A 20147-nucleotide genomic window follows, 5' to 3' on the forward strand; every position below is an offset into this window, starting at 1 on the left:
TAACCTAGTAATCTGCCAATTATTTTCAAAATTGATTGATCATTTTGCCTATAAAATGTCAAAAAATTGTGAAAAACGCTCATGATGAATTCCCAGAGCGAACGGCGACATCTTCAAATCGATTCTTTTGACCACCCAAGACTCTTCCTTTGTGACTATAAATGACACAGAAAAGCAGTAAATACTTAAATCTAAGAAGCTGGAACCACCTTTAAAGCAGCACGACTCAATATTCTTATATTAAGCATGAATTAAACGGCTGGGGATAATGTAAAGACAAGAAGAAGACAAACATACAGATAATTTTCCCCCTCAGCTCGACAAAGTGTTTTTCAGCTCATTGTTTCGGTTCAGTCTCGGTACTCTCATTTACATCATTTTCATCCACAGCAGGCAGCTGTTTTTAGAGAAGAGGCCACTGTGCGCTGCTGAGCATTTAACGGCAGACAAACAATGTAAAGGGATAGCAGTTAAAAGAGCCAGATGTTTCCCTTAGAAGTTAATGGAAACCGAAGCTGAGCTAAAATGAGAGTCAGTATCGAACTCAACAGTTTTAAAGGGTGATACTGCCGCATGTTAATGTTGTGTTTACAGCTTGTTTCACTGCTGCAGCAAAAAAAAAAATCAATTGATGCAGCTTCAAGTAAGAGTCTCAATTTTCTGAACCATCAAGGTAGTTCTGAGTGAAATAAACAATGAATCGCTGCACTTGTTATGTCATCATCTGTGCATTATCAATGATGCATTAGAAGTATTTTGATTCTAGGACAAAAATATAGTGATATTTCAACGGTCGATATTTCCCACACTTGAGAAAAAAGTCTCCATTCAGGCTTTCTTGCATCTCACAACAACAACACTGTGCTGAAACAACATTTCTGCCATGATGAAGCAAGCTGCTGCACAACAGTGCAGAATCCCCCAGTTACTTCCTGTTCCCTCCAAAGATCTTTAAAATAGATGAAAATGCTGCGTACCGGACACCAAACTCAAGTGCCACTTTGAATCAGAGGTCAAGCCCTCTAAACTTTCTCCATCAGCTAAGACTGGCATTTCTGTATCAACCGGCCTTTAAAGTATCTCACACTTAGATTGAATGTATACACCCTTTGGCTGTGCACAATGAAAAGTAACATTTTAAAAGTCCACTAAGTTCAGGCTAGCCTAAGCAACTCCTCATTTATCACCACATCCTCGCCAGCCCTGCAGAGAGAGGCTTCAGATTGCTTGCGGGTCCACAGGGTCAGGCATAGAACAGGTTCTGATATGATAAACACTGTCTGGGGTCCTTGAGGGAGGATGGTTAGGGTCAGAGACAATTCCAGATCGACAGAGCTGGTGTCAATCCTGAGTAGGACATGTAAATGTTAAAAAGATTAAAAACTCATCATCTTTTTAGACATGTCCCCCTCCTTCCCTTTTCCGCCAATCACTGGACCCTGTGGACAAACCCATAGAGGAGGAGAGGCGGTGGAGCGCGGGCTATTGGCAGTGGAGATAATAGACGAAGGCAAATTGCGTTTCTCATCAGAAGTTTCATTAACCCCAGGACCTGCGTGGAGGGCATAATCTGTAACATTACCATTTCCTCACGTTTCTCGATCGCGCTTAGCCGAGTCACCGCACAGCTTTCATGATGTTCAAAATAGGGTGCCAAGAGCAAGCTTCCAGCGCTGGCAGGCAGGTGCCATTTCTGATTTTCTCTTTTATTCACGCTGTTAATTCAATCTCGTGTTATGGAATAGGCCCTAAGTGATGATGTCACATTTTCACAAGATAATCCAGTTTCAAGACACACTAAGTCACCCACATTTCTCCTATTGTTTTCCATTCCCTCTCACATTTCGCCATTCTCTCTTCTGCTGCACCTGGCTGGAGACATCTTTAAGCAGGCTATTAGTCCGGCGCAGTGTGTGGGCTATGGCATATGAATATTTATAGCACATTGGAGAAGGTGTAGGAGGTTCAACCTTGACTGTGGTGTAATCAGCGCACATACTGACTCAGATCATGATTTAGAGACAGCCGACCTGCTGAGAGCCTCACTCGATACCCAACTCTCGTGGACACACATAATCAATGTCTGCCTCATTAAGGTCTTACCCTTTCAGGATTGGACTGAACTTTGCAACTTTTTAACAAGATTCACATTCGTCGTACCTTTTTTTTTTTTTTTTTTTGATTCCTTAAAAAGAGCAGGCGTGATCAATCGTCTCCCTTATAATACTTGATGAGTTACGTGTTAACCTGTGCGGTGACCTTGCAAGGGGAGTATATACAAAATACCACAGTAAATGTCAACCAACGTCACTGTTGTGTGATATGGTAAATATAAGGGCCCAAGGCCTGATAGAGGTCATCCCTGAACAACAGCGAACTGTGGGAGCAACAATAAAACTATAGCCAATACACACACACACGCACACACAAAATCCTTAGAACTGCAGATATGCTGTGCACACAAAAAGTTGGATAAGGGGAAAAAGTCCTTTCTGTAATAGAAATTTATACCCCTATAGTCTTACAATTATGTGCACTGTGCTAACGGTGGCACAGTGTGATACTAGTTTGGCTGCATTCCAATACTCATACTACCACACTCTTTAGGATGCCAGAACAAGATAATTTTAAGTACCAATACGTTGTATCAATACTGGGGTGTCCTACTCCATTTGATGCATTTTGCAGTACATCAACCAGCATGCTTTTCTGGCTGTTCTGACCCACAATGCATGGCACAGTGGGAGATACATCACATCAAGAGCACAGACAGATGACAGAAGCCACAATGACAGATGACAGCGCAAGTACTACATATTTTTTGCAAATTGTGTGTATAATTAATACATTAATATACTGTTGCTGCACAAACTTTCTTGGTTGTATGAGCAAGAGGGTCAAAGTTCAAGATGCAATGTGATGATGACGTAGTGCATCCCAATTGAATGCTTACTGCAAGCAACAGCACATACGGCCTCATTACGCACTAAAAGTAAAAAGGAAAAGTAGGCAATTTGGAACGCAGCCTTAGACAACCCTGAGGGAAGAAAGTTAGATAAAGCTCTGACTGGACAGAGGGACTACTGTCCGTTAATTAAAAGACAATTGTGTCTCTGAGGGGGATGAATGTGGGATGCTTTGGGACCATATGTACAAACACGATCGCAGAACTTCATGAAGTATCTCTCAGCCAAACAAGCTAAGAGTCCATTTACACATGATTAACTGAATAATAAAGTCCTAAAATAGAGTCTCGCTTTATGAAATAAATCTCTATTTTCAGGATTTATGACACTTTCTCTTTTATTTTCATTTATCCTGGAAGCCCTCTTCTCACACTTTCCATCAGTAATTCTGTGTGTGACTACACCAGGTCCTCCAACAAAAAATGCAGAGTTTACATCTATAACTGACCACTTCTGGAGGAAAAAGACAGATTTGTAATCTTTCATTAACACCGTGTCGTGCCATGACTGTTTCTCATATTTACTACACTCATCACACTCCACACCAGTTAAGTGAGATGTTGTTGTGTGTATAATTTAAAAAGAAAATTAATTGGCACGAAGAGTGAAGGATTAACTTTCATCACGGTCAAAAATGAAAGTCTGTCGTGAAAGCGGCCCTGGAGCTCATGTTAAAAACAGACCAAGAAATGGAATACACAGGAATAAATTCTATTAATTGGCTGATTGTATTGCTTGTGTGTTCACACAAAGAGGCGGGTGGCTAGCACAAAATTCAGTGTCACATCACAGAAGCCCTATGGCCAAATAAAAACATAACACACATACATACACGCCGTCCACCTCCTTCCCTTAATGAGGCCTAGTGGTTTGCTGTGTGAAACTGCGGAGGTGTCGTTTTAATCACTGGAGTCAGTGCGGCGTGGCATAAGTTGGCCTTTTTTAATTACCTCACTGATTGAGCACAGTCAAGGATGGGGAAGTCTGCCCACACCATGGATGCCACCCTCTACAGAACCAGCACCCACGCCCTGTTCTGTACTTCGTAATGAACGAGTAACTTCCAATGTCCTCTGCCGGACATGTCATGAGATAAGGGACGTGCACCCACAGTAAAGAGACAACAAGGAGACACAAGACAAAGTGAGGTTGCCTACGTATTTGAGACCTTGTATACTCATTTAGTAACTGAAACAACTCTATTAAATCTGTAATATCAGCGCAGTTTGACAGTTTATCTGTAGTGACAGGGTTTATTTTAGCAAATTTGCATCCATATAACAAAAAAAGGACATTAAAGTCACTGCTACTGTCAAACTTTGTTCATAAATTCCTTTGGACTTCTCAGTGGGGATTGTACAGATTCTCCTTACAATGACTTAGAAGCTGAAAACACAATAGAGAGATATGATGATTTTAGATGAATGTGTTAGCAAGCAGTTACCTAATTACACACCCCGAGGATGTGGAGCAACATTAGCATTCGTTTGGAGATATACTGTACATCTGTACATCTGGTGAATGTAAGTTCAATGTCCACTGTAGCCAAAACAACACTGATAAAAGAGGTGAGAGTGAACCAAAACAGCAAATCTGCAGACCAGAGGACTGAAGCAATGAGCTGAGGGACACTTTAAAAGACAAATTTAAGATGCAATATGATCCCTTGTTAAATATTGATCACAGCTGTTTTAATGTAGAGGAAATTATATAAAAAAAAGAGAACTTAACCAGATAGATCAAAGCTTTAGACTACTGCTGAGTTTACTCTCACTATGCTGAGCGATCCCGCAAACCAGCAGAAAGGAGAACGGTTATCATGACAGCTTGAGCTCCACGGTGACAGAAGCAGAATGGAGGGCCACTAATTACGCCATCAATTTATTAACATTATTACAAGAAAGAATCAATAATTTCATTAACAGTTCCTGAACAGCAATGAATCATAATATGACAAAGGCTACCATGAGGCCCATTTTTAAAAATGAAGACTAATTACAAATTGGAAGAAAAGTTGGGGACAAAAAGCTTAAAGTGGCTCAAAGTAAACACCCACACAATCAACATAATTAAAATTCAGAATAGCTGGACTTAAAATAAATCCTCAGACAGTTCATTCCCTCATAACCTTTGCCTTCTAATTAACCACAGTACTCAAGAAGCGTCCCATACGTTGCGGGAATTCATTTGTTTTGTCGGTTTTTGTGAACGAGCATTGACTCCTGTCTCTTTGTAGAAGACGTCCAGGGGCAGTTGTAAAAATGACAACTACACAAATCCAGTAAAAACTAAGTGAAAATGTCAAAATTAAAATGTTTCTGGTGGCAAACTGTATCATCTTTAAACTCATGAAGTATTTGGTAAATCCTCACACAATCACTCCGTCATCCATTCTACATACAAAGAGAGATCTTGGTACACTTGTCTATGCCTTAACATTGATTTAACTAACCGTGAACACTGGAATACTGCATAATTTCAATCAATACCATATTACTCAACAACATATATATTACGTAGCAATAAATCTAGAGTTTTTCTCATCTGTCACAATTGCTCCCATCAGCATTTGTTTGTGAAATGTATTAAAAATGCAGATTGTTAGCACAGTGGAATAATACTCACCAGGCGGTGCAGCAGGAGATGGTGGGACGGAACTTGACTCGGGCACTACCGCTGACTCAGGGACAGGAGCAGGAGAAATGGGCTTCACTGGGGGCTGAGGAGGAGGTGGAACTGGTTCACAAGGAGCAGTAAACTCAGGCAAGGGAGGTGCAGCGAATGGCTCAGCGGGCTGCGGGGACAAAGTGTCCCCTGAAGGATGCAGGGGTGGTGGCAGGATGGTGGCAGGCTCGAAAACAGGGGGGGGAAAGAGGGGTTCTGATTCAGGAGGAGGGGGAGCAATGATGGGTTCAGTCTCAACAGGGAGAGGAGGTGGTATGGGTTCAGGTACAGATGAAGGAGCAATGGGTTCAATCATATGTGAGGGAGCAATGGGTTCAATTATTGGAGGAGTGGAATCAACAGACTGATTTATGGGAGGAGGAGATGATTCGATAACAGCAGGAGGAGGAGCAAGCGGAGTGATAGTTTCCACCACAGCTGAAGCAGGGTAGGGAGCAGGAATCAGGGGAGCAATGGGAGCAGGAGCGGGAGGAGGGGGGGGTGCTGCCACAGGCTCAAAAGCAGGAGTAGCAATAGCATTAGTAGCAGCTGGGGGTGGTGAGGATGGGAGCACGATGTCAATTATGGTGGGTGCTGCTACCTGTTCTGTTGGAGGCTGAGGAGGAGGTGGTGGAGGTGCAGCCACAGTCTCTGTGGCAGATGGAGCTGGTGGCGGAGGAGCTGGAGGTGCAACAGGTTCAACAACAGGAGGGGGAGGAGGCAAAGAGGTGATCGGGTCAAAGGGGGGAGGCACTGGTCGCAGGACGGGTAAAGGAGTGAGGGCAGGCGCCATGGAGGGTGTCAGAGTGTGAGCATGTTCACGTTTAGGAGGTGCTACAGGTTCCCTCATGCGGTTGATGACATTCTCAGAGAGCTGCAGAGGAGAGTGGAAGAAAGGTTTCAGTGGAAAAATGATCACGTCATTATTTCAGAAACAGTGCAAGAACTTGCTTTTTTTGTACTTTGTGTGCAGACTGCCTGGATGAGACAACATGTTCATAAGTGAGCTTTACGGGTGCTGTTTAACCAGCTTTCAGTCTGAATGCTAAGCTAGTCATCTCCTCGTCTTTTGAATAAGGGTATTTCCCCAAATTGTTCCCATGAAAAACTAAACGCTGTGTTTAACTGGAGTAGACAAAGCTTTGTCCTCAATCTGCTTACACAACCGTTCAGGCAGTAGCATAAACAGGATTACACCTCACTGAAAGACAACATTAGCCTCACTTGGTTGGCTTGCCAGCTGAGTAATAATAGACAGAGTCACGCCAGCTACAGTCTTATTTGATTGACGAAAGCCTCTCAATCTATATTTAACATCAGCCCACAGTGATACAGAAGAAGTTGTGACAGCTCCCACCGAGTAAGAGAGGCTGGCAGTCACTCCATGTCAATGATCACCATGCGCATGCATGCACCTTTAAAGAAAACTCCCATAGGATATTATCCACAAACATCAATGCAACCGCCTGTGCAGCTCGAGTCTGTTTCATTCATGCACTGACAGACAGCAGAGCACGAGGCTGGTGACGTCAACGTCAACATTCCCACAAGGACATTCAAACGTTCAGTTTCTAACTAAACTTCATGGCAGCTCCTGTAGATTTTCACTATGTGTTGTTCTCATTGAGTACTTTAGAAGTTTTCAGAATGAATGGAAGGCAGGCTGCCGAGACTTTGCTCGCAGTAACAGCTTAGCTAGCTTTTAGACAAGCCATTCAGAGCAGTCGTTAGCATAACATTTACAATAGAGCTTAGTAACGTCGCACAGTTAAACAGAAAGTCTTAAATGATATCGCTTCCAAGCAGTCATGAGACACCTGATACACACTGAACAGGTTTGGACACTGTCCCTTACCCGTATGCCCTTCACCACCGTTATATTCTCGTTCTCATCTGACTCATATGACACGCGACGGGTACTGTTGTTCGCTCCCATTGTCGGACCGCAGGTTGCCGAAGTGTCAGTTATCTACATGTAATGTGGAACACTGTCCAATTTTGGTTTTCTACAGTTTACTTGCGTTAGGGCCAGAAACAACTGGCTAGGGCCCACACCGCCACTGTTTCGGCACGTCCGCACTTCCTTAGCATGACGTTTTTGAAAAACGTGCGAGTTGATTGGACGGCAGTACCAACGTCTGTACATCGCTGATTTTCATTGGTTATTGTTTGCAAGCGTTAGAGTGGGAGTGTGACAGCGCTTCTTGTCTGCTTTCTCAAGTCTTCCGAATAAGTTATTATCAGTATGTTTGATGTATGTATAATCTTGCACCATAACAAAATATACTGACTGTTAGAATGTTTTGGGGTTTTTTTTTATAATGAAATATTTGACATGAAGGATCCTTAGATATCTTATTAGGTTAAATCAGTGCCAATTAATATTTCCTCTTCAGTTGTACAAACAAGAGTGCCTGTTGCCCTTTGTAGTGAATTCGGATTGATAATAAGACGTATAAAAGTTTTGCAGCTTGCCAAATATGAATGCATAGCCAAGGCCACTGAACAGCCCAAAATGCATTTGCATTTAACACAAACAACTGACTGGAATTTTACCTAGAAATAGTTAAAGTTTAAAAAAATACTCAATTATTTTAGGTGTGAACACCAAAGTGTTGATGTTCTGTATACCAGCCTTCCATGAATCTGAAAAAACTCAGAAATCACTCACTTTCTCAATATAACTGCATCATGCTCTTCAGTATGTAATATATTATTCAAGTTAAATAGCAGGAATCAAAATACTAGCATTGCAGTCGGTGCATAATAACTAGCAACACCAGGAATCCATTATTCAAGCTGTTTTGAGCTGTCGGAGGACTTACGAAAAAAATAATTTAATAAATTGTAAAGTTAGAGTTTCAACTCAACACAAACACTGGTCTTCTTACTTATTCTTTATGTAGTTGCTCATCTTGAGCAGAGAAAAACAGAAAAAGAAAAGAGTAAAACTATAGTGAGAGTAGAAGAGGTGGAAAGACAGGGAAGAGCGGAGATGGGGTGTGCAGACTATGCGCTTCACTGATGGAGCAACATTGTCAGATTGATTTTAAAAATGCAGAATGGCGAAAGGAGTTGCCAAACCCATCAGGGAAAGCAGCTCCTGAAATGGAAATAGAGCTGCAATAAGAATAGAAGGAGAGAGAAGAATGGAAGTAGAGACCCATGACATGACCAGATTCAAATTGCTTTAGGCATCTCCCAGTCAACACTTTACTGATATTCCTCCCAGTACACCTCTTTGTTTTTTGTATAGCATAATATCTAATCCTGGGAATTAATGTGTGAACAACAAATGTTGATTTTAATTTCCCATGATAAGTATTGCTATTCATTTTCCAAATCTGCCTTCTGCTCACAGTGGAGGAGATGATTCAAGAGAAATCCTCCAGTCAGCACCACAGATGTGGACAGTTCCTGGACCCAAAAGTGGACCTGTGAGGCATAACTGATATAATAAAAGACGGCTTTACGTGGTAGCGTGGAGGCTTACAGGCAGCCAGTTAGAACAGACAAACAAATTCAAAGACAGAAGACAGATCAAATGTGGTCGGGGTAAGCATGCACAAGCTTAGCGCTCGAGAAGGCAGCATAGACGATCTGACAAACAACAGCCGTGAGCATCCAGGGGAAAAATTATTCAGCAGCAACAGACAGGTAAAAAGAGAGGGTGATCAGTAGAAGTGCTAAATTTGACAGGATTGGCTAGTGGATAGGCATAGCATGCTCTTGACTGACCAGAGATATTAAGCCCCAGATGAGCAGGAGACACATTGTTCAAAACACATGCTTGGTGTCTTTGGAACATATAACCCTGATTATTGTCAGTCTCTGCTCCACAAGGAGCAGAGTTAGCTTTGTCCTGTGCAGAAGCTGACGTATTCCGGAGATAAAACACCACATTCAGCCGTCCTGCTCATAAGACAACAGGACAATGGACTACACCCTTTGTTGGTGAGTCGCAGACATCTCAGTTGTTAATTACACTTGCCTGCAACTGTTTATATTTTACTATTACTGCTGTTACTATTATTGCTACTTTTTCACTCTAAGTTGCATCCTGAAGAAAGTTAATAAAATATGCATGAGAAAAAAGCCATTAAATCACTGAAATCTCTGATACACAGACAAGACAAAAAGCATGTTCCCGCCATTCAATATTGTATGACAAAAAGATAAAAAGTGCTTTCATCAACAATCTTTAATCAAATTAATGCAGAAAGGTCAAGCATACTTACTGAAGATCCATCCTAAGATCCATCATCAGCAGGAATTTATCAAGTAGTCAATAAATCAGCAATTTTAAAGACTTTTATTGATTCAGAAATACACAGAAAATACTGTTGTGTGGAAAGGGAATCCAAATGTATGTAAAATTATAACTTCCTTATTTTTCAATAATATTTATACCATATCCTTTTCAGAAAACTCATACAGCCTTGCAGGACATAAAATTGCAGCTGGAAATACGATATGCCTCGAGGACAGAGGATATTATACGGAATGAAAGTTCATAAGAACCATCCTCTAAACTTGATATATTATACACACAATAACCTAATACGATTTTCTGTAATGCTCTTTTCTGCTGATTTTTTTGTTTTCTGCATTGTGTGTGTTTGCACTGCTGTGCAAACATAAATCAATCAAAACCTTTTTAAGAATTCATTGTGGTTGTGTATACTCACACCGTACTAATATTGAGAAATTCCATATACACAGAGGACTCACATTCAAACCTTCTACACAATATAAATCTTGAGCAAATTCATATTTTAATATAATATACTGTATACCAGAATGACTGACAGTGCTGCGTGTGCAAAAAGAAACATATAAACTTCATATATATTTCATACTGTGGAAGAAAGCTTTTAGATTTTAGAGTGAATTAGCAGAGATCAGTTACCATGAATATGACATGAGGTATGTATGAAAAAGTCTTATTTACAACAGATGACATGAAATGGTTATTCCAACAATGAGACTCTAAAAAGTTAAAGTTTGAATAAGGTGATGACCGGGTTTGCAGGGCAGGAATGTGCACAATTGGTCGGCCTATAGTACACAGCATATGTACAGCATGTATTTAGATACATGTCTACAGGCATATATTTATACATATCACAGTAAAAAACATGCAGATTATTCATTTATCATGAGATTTTATTATGTTTTCATTTTCTGTGGTGCTCTGACATAATAGGTATTAAAATGTTTTAAGTGCTGTCATATTGTAATGAACAGATCTTCCCATGGGGGAATCTCTCACCTCTAAAACATGAAAACATTACATAACAAAGAATTAGAATGTGCACTAATGTCCTGAGGGCTCTCTACGAAAAGCCTCAGGCTGTATTGAATACAGAGCTTATAGCGCGGAGATATGATTGAGTGGTAGTGTGTGTGAAGGGCCTTGCTTGTTGTTTATGACAGAATTGTGAGAGCAAAAAGACTTTGGTATTGAGTAATTATGCAGCTTGGTGATCTAGTTAATCCACTGGTGGAGAGTAGAGAACAGTACCTGTGTCCTTCATTGTCCTTGTTGTTGTGTTACCGCCACCTCAACTGTTGATAGATGAGGATATAACTTGCATCATGACTTAGCAACATCCTGTTTTCACACCTTTCACGGTCTCCCTGTATCAGTTGTCTGAATTGGTGACATTTTTTGTTGCTTTAAACCTCCAAATGGCACAACAAGAAAATTGCTTTTGTCGCCACGATTGGATGAAACACCCGCAACTTCAAAGCAGCTCAAAGATCACGCAAGAAGATAATGGAGACATGATGTGGTCCACTGATTGTGTGGATTTTCATTTTTTCATATTGCTTTATCGTCTCAACCTTTATGTATTATTATAGCATTTTGGCAGTATCTCTGATTGTCCTTTGCCTTTTTCTTGTGAAGTCTGATTTGATCCCACATTAGGCATCTTTATCTAATTTTATTTCTCGCTGTGCCGTTTCTGCAACCTAATATAGAAAGTTTGCGGTGCTGTGTTCTGATTTGGGTGGCATGTTAAGTTTTGTTTAATCCAATTCAAGATTATGAGAAAAATCCACGAGGCATGTAGGTGCAGTGTTTTGCAGTTTCCCTCAACCACATTTCCATGGAAACAACTAAAGAAGTGTGTTCTTCTTAATCACCAGGGGATGTCATTTTGTTGAGTTTCCAAGGGGTGTCATTAGAAAGGTGAGAACACTGTATTTGCACAACCCTCTTATCTTTTTGTGCTATTTCTCTCACAATACTTAACATTGACTCAATGGTAGAACAGTAAGACTTCCAAATTACAGAAAAAAAACTTCCTAAGACCATGGACATGAATTATTTCATGATCACAAGAAGCATATCTGAGGGAAAGCACCTGCTTAAAGGCATGCTTTTGCTAATAGAGCTCGTCTTATCTTAATCCACATCATCTGCTGTTTCTTCTATAGCCACATACTGTATATTGAAACTTAAGCAAAATTAATTGTTTTGGAAACGTTGTTGCACCATTATTAATGACGTTATAGAAGTCACCTCCCACAGTATTTATACTTTCTTTGCTAAGCATTAGATGAAGGACACATTTGCATTTAGATCTCTACATTAACAGATCATAAAGGCATGTCCTGTAAAGATCTTACTGCCCTTGCTTTTAATCTACACATAGGCCACTCAATCAAAGCAATCACTTAGTGTCCAAACACACATCAAGCTGAACGAAATAACCTTGGTGCTGGGTTATTGGAGAAAAGAAGCCCTGTAGATTAGTTGGACTGATGGGACATGTGCTGCAAGGAAAGGTGATAAGAACTTTAAAATCAAACTTGGACCTGGGAAGCCGGGCGCCTTCAAAAGAAAAACAGTGGCTCCTGCATGACACAGCGATTGTTTCTTTTTTATTTTTATGTGGAAGAGACACAAAGCTCACCCACAATGTTATCTCGTCAGTCCACCAGCGCATCAATCAGGGCCCAGGCTGCTCTGAATCGACCTCCTCTGCTCCAGAATCAATGCTCTCTCCCATTCTCATTGGTGCAGTAGAGATTGTCAGAGATACAGCACAGGAGAGCCCCGCCAAATCCAGCACTATATGTTCTAAATGAGGGAGGCTATTAACTCACTGACACACACTATCTCTCTCTTTTCTTCTCTGCTCAACCTTTCCTTTATCAGTCTCCAGAGGATTGGATTGAAAATGTTACAGTGCAACTGTTTATTCTTCTATTGTGGTAGTTGTATCATGTACAAAAACATACTTAAAATATTGATATTGCATTGAAATATCATCTTAATCACCACACAGCAACTAATCAGTATGGCACTGTATGTGTGCCATGAAACAATTTATCATCTGGGTTATGGACATCCCTGCCGATTGAAATCAATTCAGAATATGTTCAGAAATAACTAGAGTTTACTCACTGAATAAAAGCCAGAATCCCTCAAAATTTGGCATGGAATTTCACAAACGCTTAGTTTTTTGTGCCCGCTTTCAATCGCATGTATAAATGCAGTAACACCTTTCACATTTCTGACTAGGGCTTTAGCAAAAGTCAGAGAAATGTTCACCAGCGTTGCCAGAGCTACTTTCCACGCTCAACCTACAACTCCCAGAATTCCGTCGTGTCACCTCGCGCGCCTGTCTTCCTGTTTGGGTGCCGCAGCTGGAAAAATGGCAGCTGATACAGGGAGATACAGGAGTGCAGTTAGCAAAAACAAAGACCCTTCTGGTCTTCTTATCTCTGTCATAAGGTAAGGTTTCGCATATTCTTTCTATTAAGGTAGCGGCGCTGGTTAGACGTCAGGCAGCTGTGAGCTGTACTCGCATTTGCGGACAGACACGGATTGACAGCTAGCTTTTATGCTAAAGCTACATGTTTCAACATCCTTCCTGTATTGGTGATTATAAGAAAGAAATTAAAGGCCACACATTTGCTGTTTATATTTATGATAGTATGTGTCGATTATCGTTAACAGCAGCTTTATTCATCCCTGAAGCAGAAGAAAAGGTTGAATCTTTGCCCAGTATGTGGCTCTCACTACTCGATGCTTGTTCATTATTCGTGTCACAAACTGCAAAGATGTCGTAAAAAAAATGACGAACAATATTTTGATCGATGTATATTAAAGTACAGCAAGTTTTTTTTTTCTTTTTTTTCCTTCCGGGTTCCTCCACGAAGTTCAACAAACTCCACTCTCAGAATTGTCTCTTAGCAACAACGTTAACGTTAAAGTTACACTTGAATTTATTTTGTTGGACATGGAGGCTTATTTCTGGAATACTCTAAGACTCTAAAATATATTAAAACAGTTGTGTTATATGAGAGGCAGCCACTGTGACAGCTGTAGCAGTTTTGACAGCTATACTTGCTGTAAAACTCTTATGGAGAGAGGAAATTGGCCATGAAAATGCTGGAAACAAAACTACACAGTTGAATGGTTTCCTGAATTATTATTAAAGTGCATGATCTAAATAAAGGAGACATCCTTTATTTGACAACAACACCAGTAGCTAACTATGCTGCAGATCCTTTTGTTACCGCTTGAAATGTACCTCCACATGCTGCCTTACTGCAGGCCTTTGTTTGCACACAAAGTCTGGTATTGTTACCATCATACTCTTGTTTTTCATTGTTTACCTTATGCTGCCTTCAAGTGCTTTATGTAAGCTCATACATGTCTCAAACTCAGCCTTTAATTTCCATTTCCTGAGTGTCTCCACTGATGCTTCATTCAGACTCATGGATTTTGTTATTGAGTTGAATTCTATCTTTCCTTTCCCTCCTCTGTGATGAAGGACTCTGTCCAGCAGTGATGATGTGCAGGACAGGGAGACAGAGAAGGGTCGCCTGGAAGAGGCCTTTGAAACATGTGACAGGGATTTAGATGAGCTGATTGTTCAGCATTATGCTGAACTAACCACTGCCATCAGGACCTACCAGAGTATTACCGAACGCATCACCAGCTCCCGCAACAAGATCAAACAGGTACAGAGGAGAGACTTATACACAAAAATGGACACTGGAAGGAATGAATGTGGAAAGTTGTGAAAGCCATTACTGGAATTCATGTTACATTGTTTCTGGTGGATTTCAGAACAGTGACTCTAAGCTGTGTAATTAAAAACAAAACACATTTTTCATTCATTTTCATTTGTCTCTTCATACATTAAAAGGGTCGCTTATCTCAGTTTTTAGCCTTTTTTTATTCTCAGAGACTGGAAGACTGACTTAATTAACACAAATCCTGTTCACCCAAGAAGAACACTGCCTACTTAACAGTCGTCAGCTGAAGTCAGAATCCCTCGCCCCCTGGACATAATTTTCTCTATCACACACAAAATATTTAAAACAGGGAGGTCAACTGCTCTGCCCCCCCCCCTCCAATACAGATTTGACAAAAAAGACATCCAGTGTCCAGGTGCTTTTCCTTAGCAGGGTAAAACTGCGTGCTGACACAGCTCTATCTTTAAATGATGACTTAAGAAATTGATTTTCTTTTCGTGGTTGGCCTCTTTCACAGCAGACATTTTGACTTGTTATAGTAGCTCAGGTGTCACAATAATATTAATGTTGGCTCCGCTCTATTCAAATATTCTAGTAAGCCATGACAGTGTGACAGTGTGTCAGCGTGTACAATACCAGGACCTTGAAAAGGATATCAGTGATTCTGCAAGCCTCATATTCTCAGTGAGAGACCTCCGAAGCTGAGGCACACTGACTGCAATTTACTAGAGTTCTGTCGTAATTAATTTTAGTAGTGACACCTGTGCTTTCCACACTGTAACTGTAAAAAAAAAGAGCCAGTTTTCTTATGTGTGTTCCATTTGTCTTCCAGCATAGCTCTGCTCAGCTTAAACCTGAGGTCCATTCAGCCACAAGTGAAAACACCTGTGTTGGTGCACACAGGGCCTTTAATGTAATCAGCAATTGTTTCAATACACTTATTTGCTAAAGCAGAATAAGTCTCCCACACCTGTAAACGAGTGTTTTCAAGGGATGATTCAACATTTCACATTGCTGACATTGCTAAAATGTTTGCATGGTTTTAGCAGTCACACTAAGAAATTGAACCTTATTTAAACAATAGGTAAGGGTCAGCCATGCTAAGCCAGCAAGGCAGAAAAGATGGAGAAGTTATGACGGTACAGACAGGTCATCAGAGTTCGAGCAGTCAGAAGCAAGGACTGACTTGATTTGTACTTTTTATTATTCAGCTTTCATTAGAACAGTATTTTCTCTTCAGGTTCCTTTTCAGTATTTCTAGGAATGGCTCAATCTAATTTTTTTTTTTTATAGGCACGGCTGGAGCTAAAATGCTCCGGTGGACAGGTGTTGTGTCTCACTTGTTTTGATTTCCACTCACTCTCTCCTGCAGGTGAAGGAAAACCTCCTGTCTTGTAAGATGCTGCTGCACTGCAAAAGGGATGAGCTGCGGAAGCTGTGGATCGAGGGCATCGAGCACAAGCACGTCCTCCAGCTGCTGGATGAAATCGAAAGCATCAAGCAGGTGCCTCAGCGGCTGGAGGCCTATATGGCAAGCAAGCACTACCTTCATGCTACGGATATGCTGGTGAGTAGACTAATGGCCAGATGTGGTTGACTGCCAGCGTCTTTGTATGTCTGGGTCTGTGTGAGCTGTGCAGCATCTCAGATGGAGATGGAGCACATAGAGAGGAAGAGAGAAGAGAGAAATAGATTGATGGATTTGGTCTTCAGAAGCTGTTTTGTCCTGTTTGGTTGGATGGTAAGCGAGGTGAAGAAAGTGAGAAATAGAAAATGGATTTGTTTTGATTAATATGTAAATGCGTATGAGGAGATCCTTGATAATACACATACATAACCGCCAGTGTCTATGAGGTGTTGCTGCTAAGATTAAAAGATCTCTTTTAAAGACTCCTTTTCTCGCCTTAAACAGTCATTGTGATGCAACTCTTATACTTCAAGCGAGCATCATCTCAGTGCAGCGAGGGCGCTGCAGGTGTGTATGTATGCATGTACTTCTGTGCTTTTGATGTGTGTTTTGCAGTATGCTCAGTAGGGGAGCTGGAGGATGGCATTGAGGACTAAACGACCAGGCTCTGTAATCTCTCTGTTCCTTTCCTTCCCTTTCCTTTCCTTTTCTCTCCTCTCTCCCTTCCTCTGTCACTCCCACACATCTTCCTTCAGACTTTGGTAATAATTAGTTTGCTAGAATGGGGTTATCTGAGGAGGAGGGAAAAAAGAGAGATGACGGGACTCCCAAAGGACCATGAAAAATCCTCTTTGTGGGCGTGGGGAGAAGTGGAAGTTCATTCAACCTGTGCTCAGTCAGTGCAGCGTGTTTGAAAGGTTGTGAAAAGTTCAAAGTCAGTTGGACGCTTTTCCTCTGTCTTGCAAACTTCAAATGCGCTTGAGTTGATCAGGACGGCGCAGTTTTCATTGGTATGTAAAAAGCCCACTTTAAAGCACATTTTATTTGCCTCTGCAGATCAAAATGCTGTTGGATGCATTCGTTCTACCTCGCTTTGGTGACATATTTATGCACTTCATGAATAAATAATATATGAAAAGTCCACTTTAAATAACCCACACTTAAGCCAAAGTAGAGGATGTTAGTTGTGATTATAAAGTAGCAGAATGACAACCTTGAATGATACAACCAACCCTCTGGATTTATTTATACGTTTCTGCACTTTTGACATGATGGACTGAATCAATGTTGCGAGCTAAAGAAATAGCTTGCAGTGAAGTGAATTACAGTGTATACATGCTGGTTACCCAGAGGTGAAACAGCCTGTTCAGTGCACATGCTGTTGAGCAACTTGATTCGGGCCTTTGTGAGAAAAGTCGTTGTATTGTTTACTCATTAAAGACAACAGCAAGTAAATTAAAGATTGCTTGTTTTTGGAGACACTTGTTAAATGTATGTGGAGTCTGTGAGTGTGAAAAAATCTCTCAACTCTCTCTTGATTTCTAGAAAAATATCGTTACATTACATTGAGATTCTGTATAGAAAATTTTGTAAGAATCGCATTTGTTTGCTGATGTACTGTATAGTGCCAAGACAGAGGTTGTGGTGAAATAGTCTTTTTTTCTGAGGGAGTTTCCAAACTGAGTGGGTTGACCAGGAAGAAGCTCAGTGGCAGTCATGATAAGAGATAAGATTCCCAAAATGCTCAGGAAAGGTGCTTCAGTGCTTCCTTTCTTATCTCCTTTAACACCAGCAACATGTAAAGCGACACCATTCAGCGTCCTGCATTTCGTACCTACTTATCCTAATTTTAGTGCAGCCCGATTCTCTTAGCTCTGGGGTTGTCTTTTCCTAAGTCCTCATGAATTGTCCTTCACATCTGTCCTTGACCTCAGGATGTTTTCCATCAAGGTCAATGCAAAGTGTTTCGGAAAAGACGCAGGATGACATTTTGTGGACTGTTCGAATGCAGCTGTTCTCACTCTGTGTCCCTCTGCTGTACCTTTATGCTACCTGTGTCACCTCTCTTAGAGTCCCTGATGTGTTTATTCCCATCATGCTGTCACTCATTACAGCGCTCATCTGGCAGATTAACATCTCCTTGTTTTTCCTGTGCACCTTCTGTTGCTTCCTCTCTCTGTTCTCTATTTCATCGCCTCTTTCTTTCTTTAACAAAACTTGTAAATGTTTTGTGCCCACAGACTGTATCTTTGTTTATTACTTTGCTGTGGTGTGGAGAGAGAAGACTAGCCAGGAATAAACTTCCTTGCCTCTCTCTCTCTCTCACTCCCTCTCTCTCTCTCTCTCTCTCTCTCTCTCTCACTCCCTCTCTCTCTCTCCTGTGCTGTTTCTAGCTCTCCATAACATTGCGTGTGTGTGCGCGTGTGTGTGCGTGTTGGTTTATGTGAGTCCTATCTCTAAGGGATTACAATTAGCATTCAGACTATGCTCTGTCTGCTATTGAATGGCAGCCTTAGACCCCATGGGGTTGGTTAAAAACGAGACTGACTTTGGTTCCAGAAAAAGTCCTCTCCTCTCTTCTCCCCTTCTCTGCTCATCTATATCTTCTCTCATTCCCTTGTTCCTGTAGTATCACAAAACCCAGGTGCACACACATACATCTACTGACGCCCCCCTTGGAGCTCAGAGCTATGTGATAAACTGTCATGCGCTCTTCTCTTCTCTTCTCTTCTCTTCTCTTCTCTTCTCTTCTCTTCTCTTCTCTTCTCTTCTCTTCTCTTCTCTTCTCACCATCTCGCTTTCTCCCAACAAATCCACTAGAGGTTTCATATCGCTCATTATGCTGACAGGCCTGGCCCCCTAATGATGTTAACCAGCCTTCCTCTGTCATCTCAGCCTAATGGTAATGAGATCCCCCCCCCCTCCACACACAGACACATAAGTGTTAAATGATTTACAGTCATACAATCATACACATATAATCACACATAGACACATCTAAGAGGTGTGTATATATACACACACACACACACACACACACACACACACACACACACACACACACACACACACACACACACACGGGACATGCAGACCTTGCAGACATGCCAAGTTATTCGATTAAGCCAAAAGGGACTTATCATGCAGCGCATTAGCTCATCTCGTCGCTAATGTGGCTCTCATTTGCATCAACACACACTTGACCCGTGCCCCCTACCCAGCCCCCCCCCCCCCCCCCCCCTTGCTCCCAGCTCCCTCCTAGCCTGCCCTGGCCATGCAAATAATTCTTTGGAGCACTATCATCTTGCTATTAGTGCCCTTGAAATACACACATAGATACACATAAATAAACACATGCACACCGGCATGTTGTATTTAATGGCATGATTTATTAATTGAAAACATGCCACAACTGCTCCTGCTCATAAAAACTGAAGACAGGAGAAGAGAGGGAGAACTTGGAGAAATAATGTGCGGGACTCAAGGGGGCATGAGCAGGTCAGTTTTTGAGGGAAATTTTTTTCATATATTGTACATAATAGTATACATATTTGTAGATCAATTGAAAGTGCATTTACAGTGTATTCAGTTGATTGTTATCAGTGTTGCTGTGGTTGTTTAACTCATTGGAAACATGGAGCTGTTTGCTCCAAAGAGCAAAAAGTGTCATGAATGGAAGGATCTTGAATATGTCCTAATCTAATAGGGGAGTGATGGGGATAAATAAGGCTTTGACTGAGCAACTTTTGTTCTGATTGAAGAAAAAAAAAAGCTTGACCAATGGCATTCTTGACACACACTGGAAGGATATCCTTTAGACACCTTATATGATCTGGGATGTTTCACCAACAGGAATACTGAGTCCAGGCCGGTGGGATGATAAATTGAATATCCTGTTTTTGTTTAGCCTTCATGCAGTTATTGCGGGTAAGAATTCATATGACCATGCAGAGGTCCTCTACAGTGTTTTTCCCCCTATACATAATTGTCCTTTATTTGTTGGGTTGAGTTTTGTCGGAGTGTCAAGGAATGATGGATGTGCCACCATCTCACTTCTACCCTCAGATGTTAGTTGTGTTATGATTGTTTTTCACCGGCCATGAAAGCTT

At 41.2% G+C, this 20147-nt stretch overlaps 2 protein-coding genes across 5 annotated transcripts in view; one reads left to right on the top strand and one right to left on the bottom strand.

Annotated features, from left to right (window-relative positions):
* Nucleotides 1-7721, bottom strand: part of chchd3a (coiled-coil-helix-coiled-coil-helix domain containing 3a) — a 69281-nt gene extending 61560 nt beyond the window's left edge. For 2 of the 4 annotated variants that reach the window (XM_070992446.1, XM_070992445.1), the window contains exons 1-3: nt 7486-7721; nt 6232-6504; nt 5592-5685 (exon numbers count right to left, since the gene is read on the bottom strand). In XM_070992446.1, coding sequence (XP_070848547.1) covers nt 5592-5685; nt 6232-6504; nt 7486-7566 — 448 coding nt within the window. In that variant the 5' untranslated portion in view covers nt 7567-7721. Of the gene's footprint in view, nt 1-5591; nt 6505-7485 lie in introns of all 4 variants that reach the window. The other 2 variants (XM_070992444.1, XM_070992442.1) reach the window with 1 other exon arrangement.
* Nucleotides 7722-13272: 5551 nt separating this feature from the next.
* exoc4 (exocyst complex component 4) overlaps nt 13273-20147 on the top strand; it is a 112533-nt gene continuing 105658 nt past the window's right edge. The window contains exons 1-3 of the mRNA XM_070991771.1: nt 13273-13377; nt 14423-14612; nt 16003-16197. Coding sequence (XP_070847872.1) covers nt 13298-13377; nt 14423-14612; nt 16003-16197 — 465 coding nt within the window. The 5' untranslated portion in view covers nt 13273-13297. The remainder of the gene's footprint in view (nt 13378-14422; nt 14613-16002; nt 16198-20147) is intronic.

The sequence above is a fragment of the Chaetodon trifascialis genome, chromosome 22 (assembly GCF_039877785.1).
Source record: "Chaetodon trifascialis isolate fChaTrf1 chromosome 22, fChaTrf1.hap1, whole genome shotgun sequence".
Lineage (NCBI taxonomy): Eukaryota > Metazoa > Chordata > Actinopteri > Chaetodontiformes > Chaetodontidae > Chaetodon > Chaetodon trifascialis.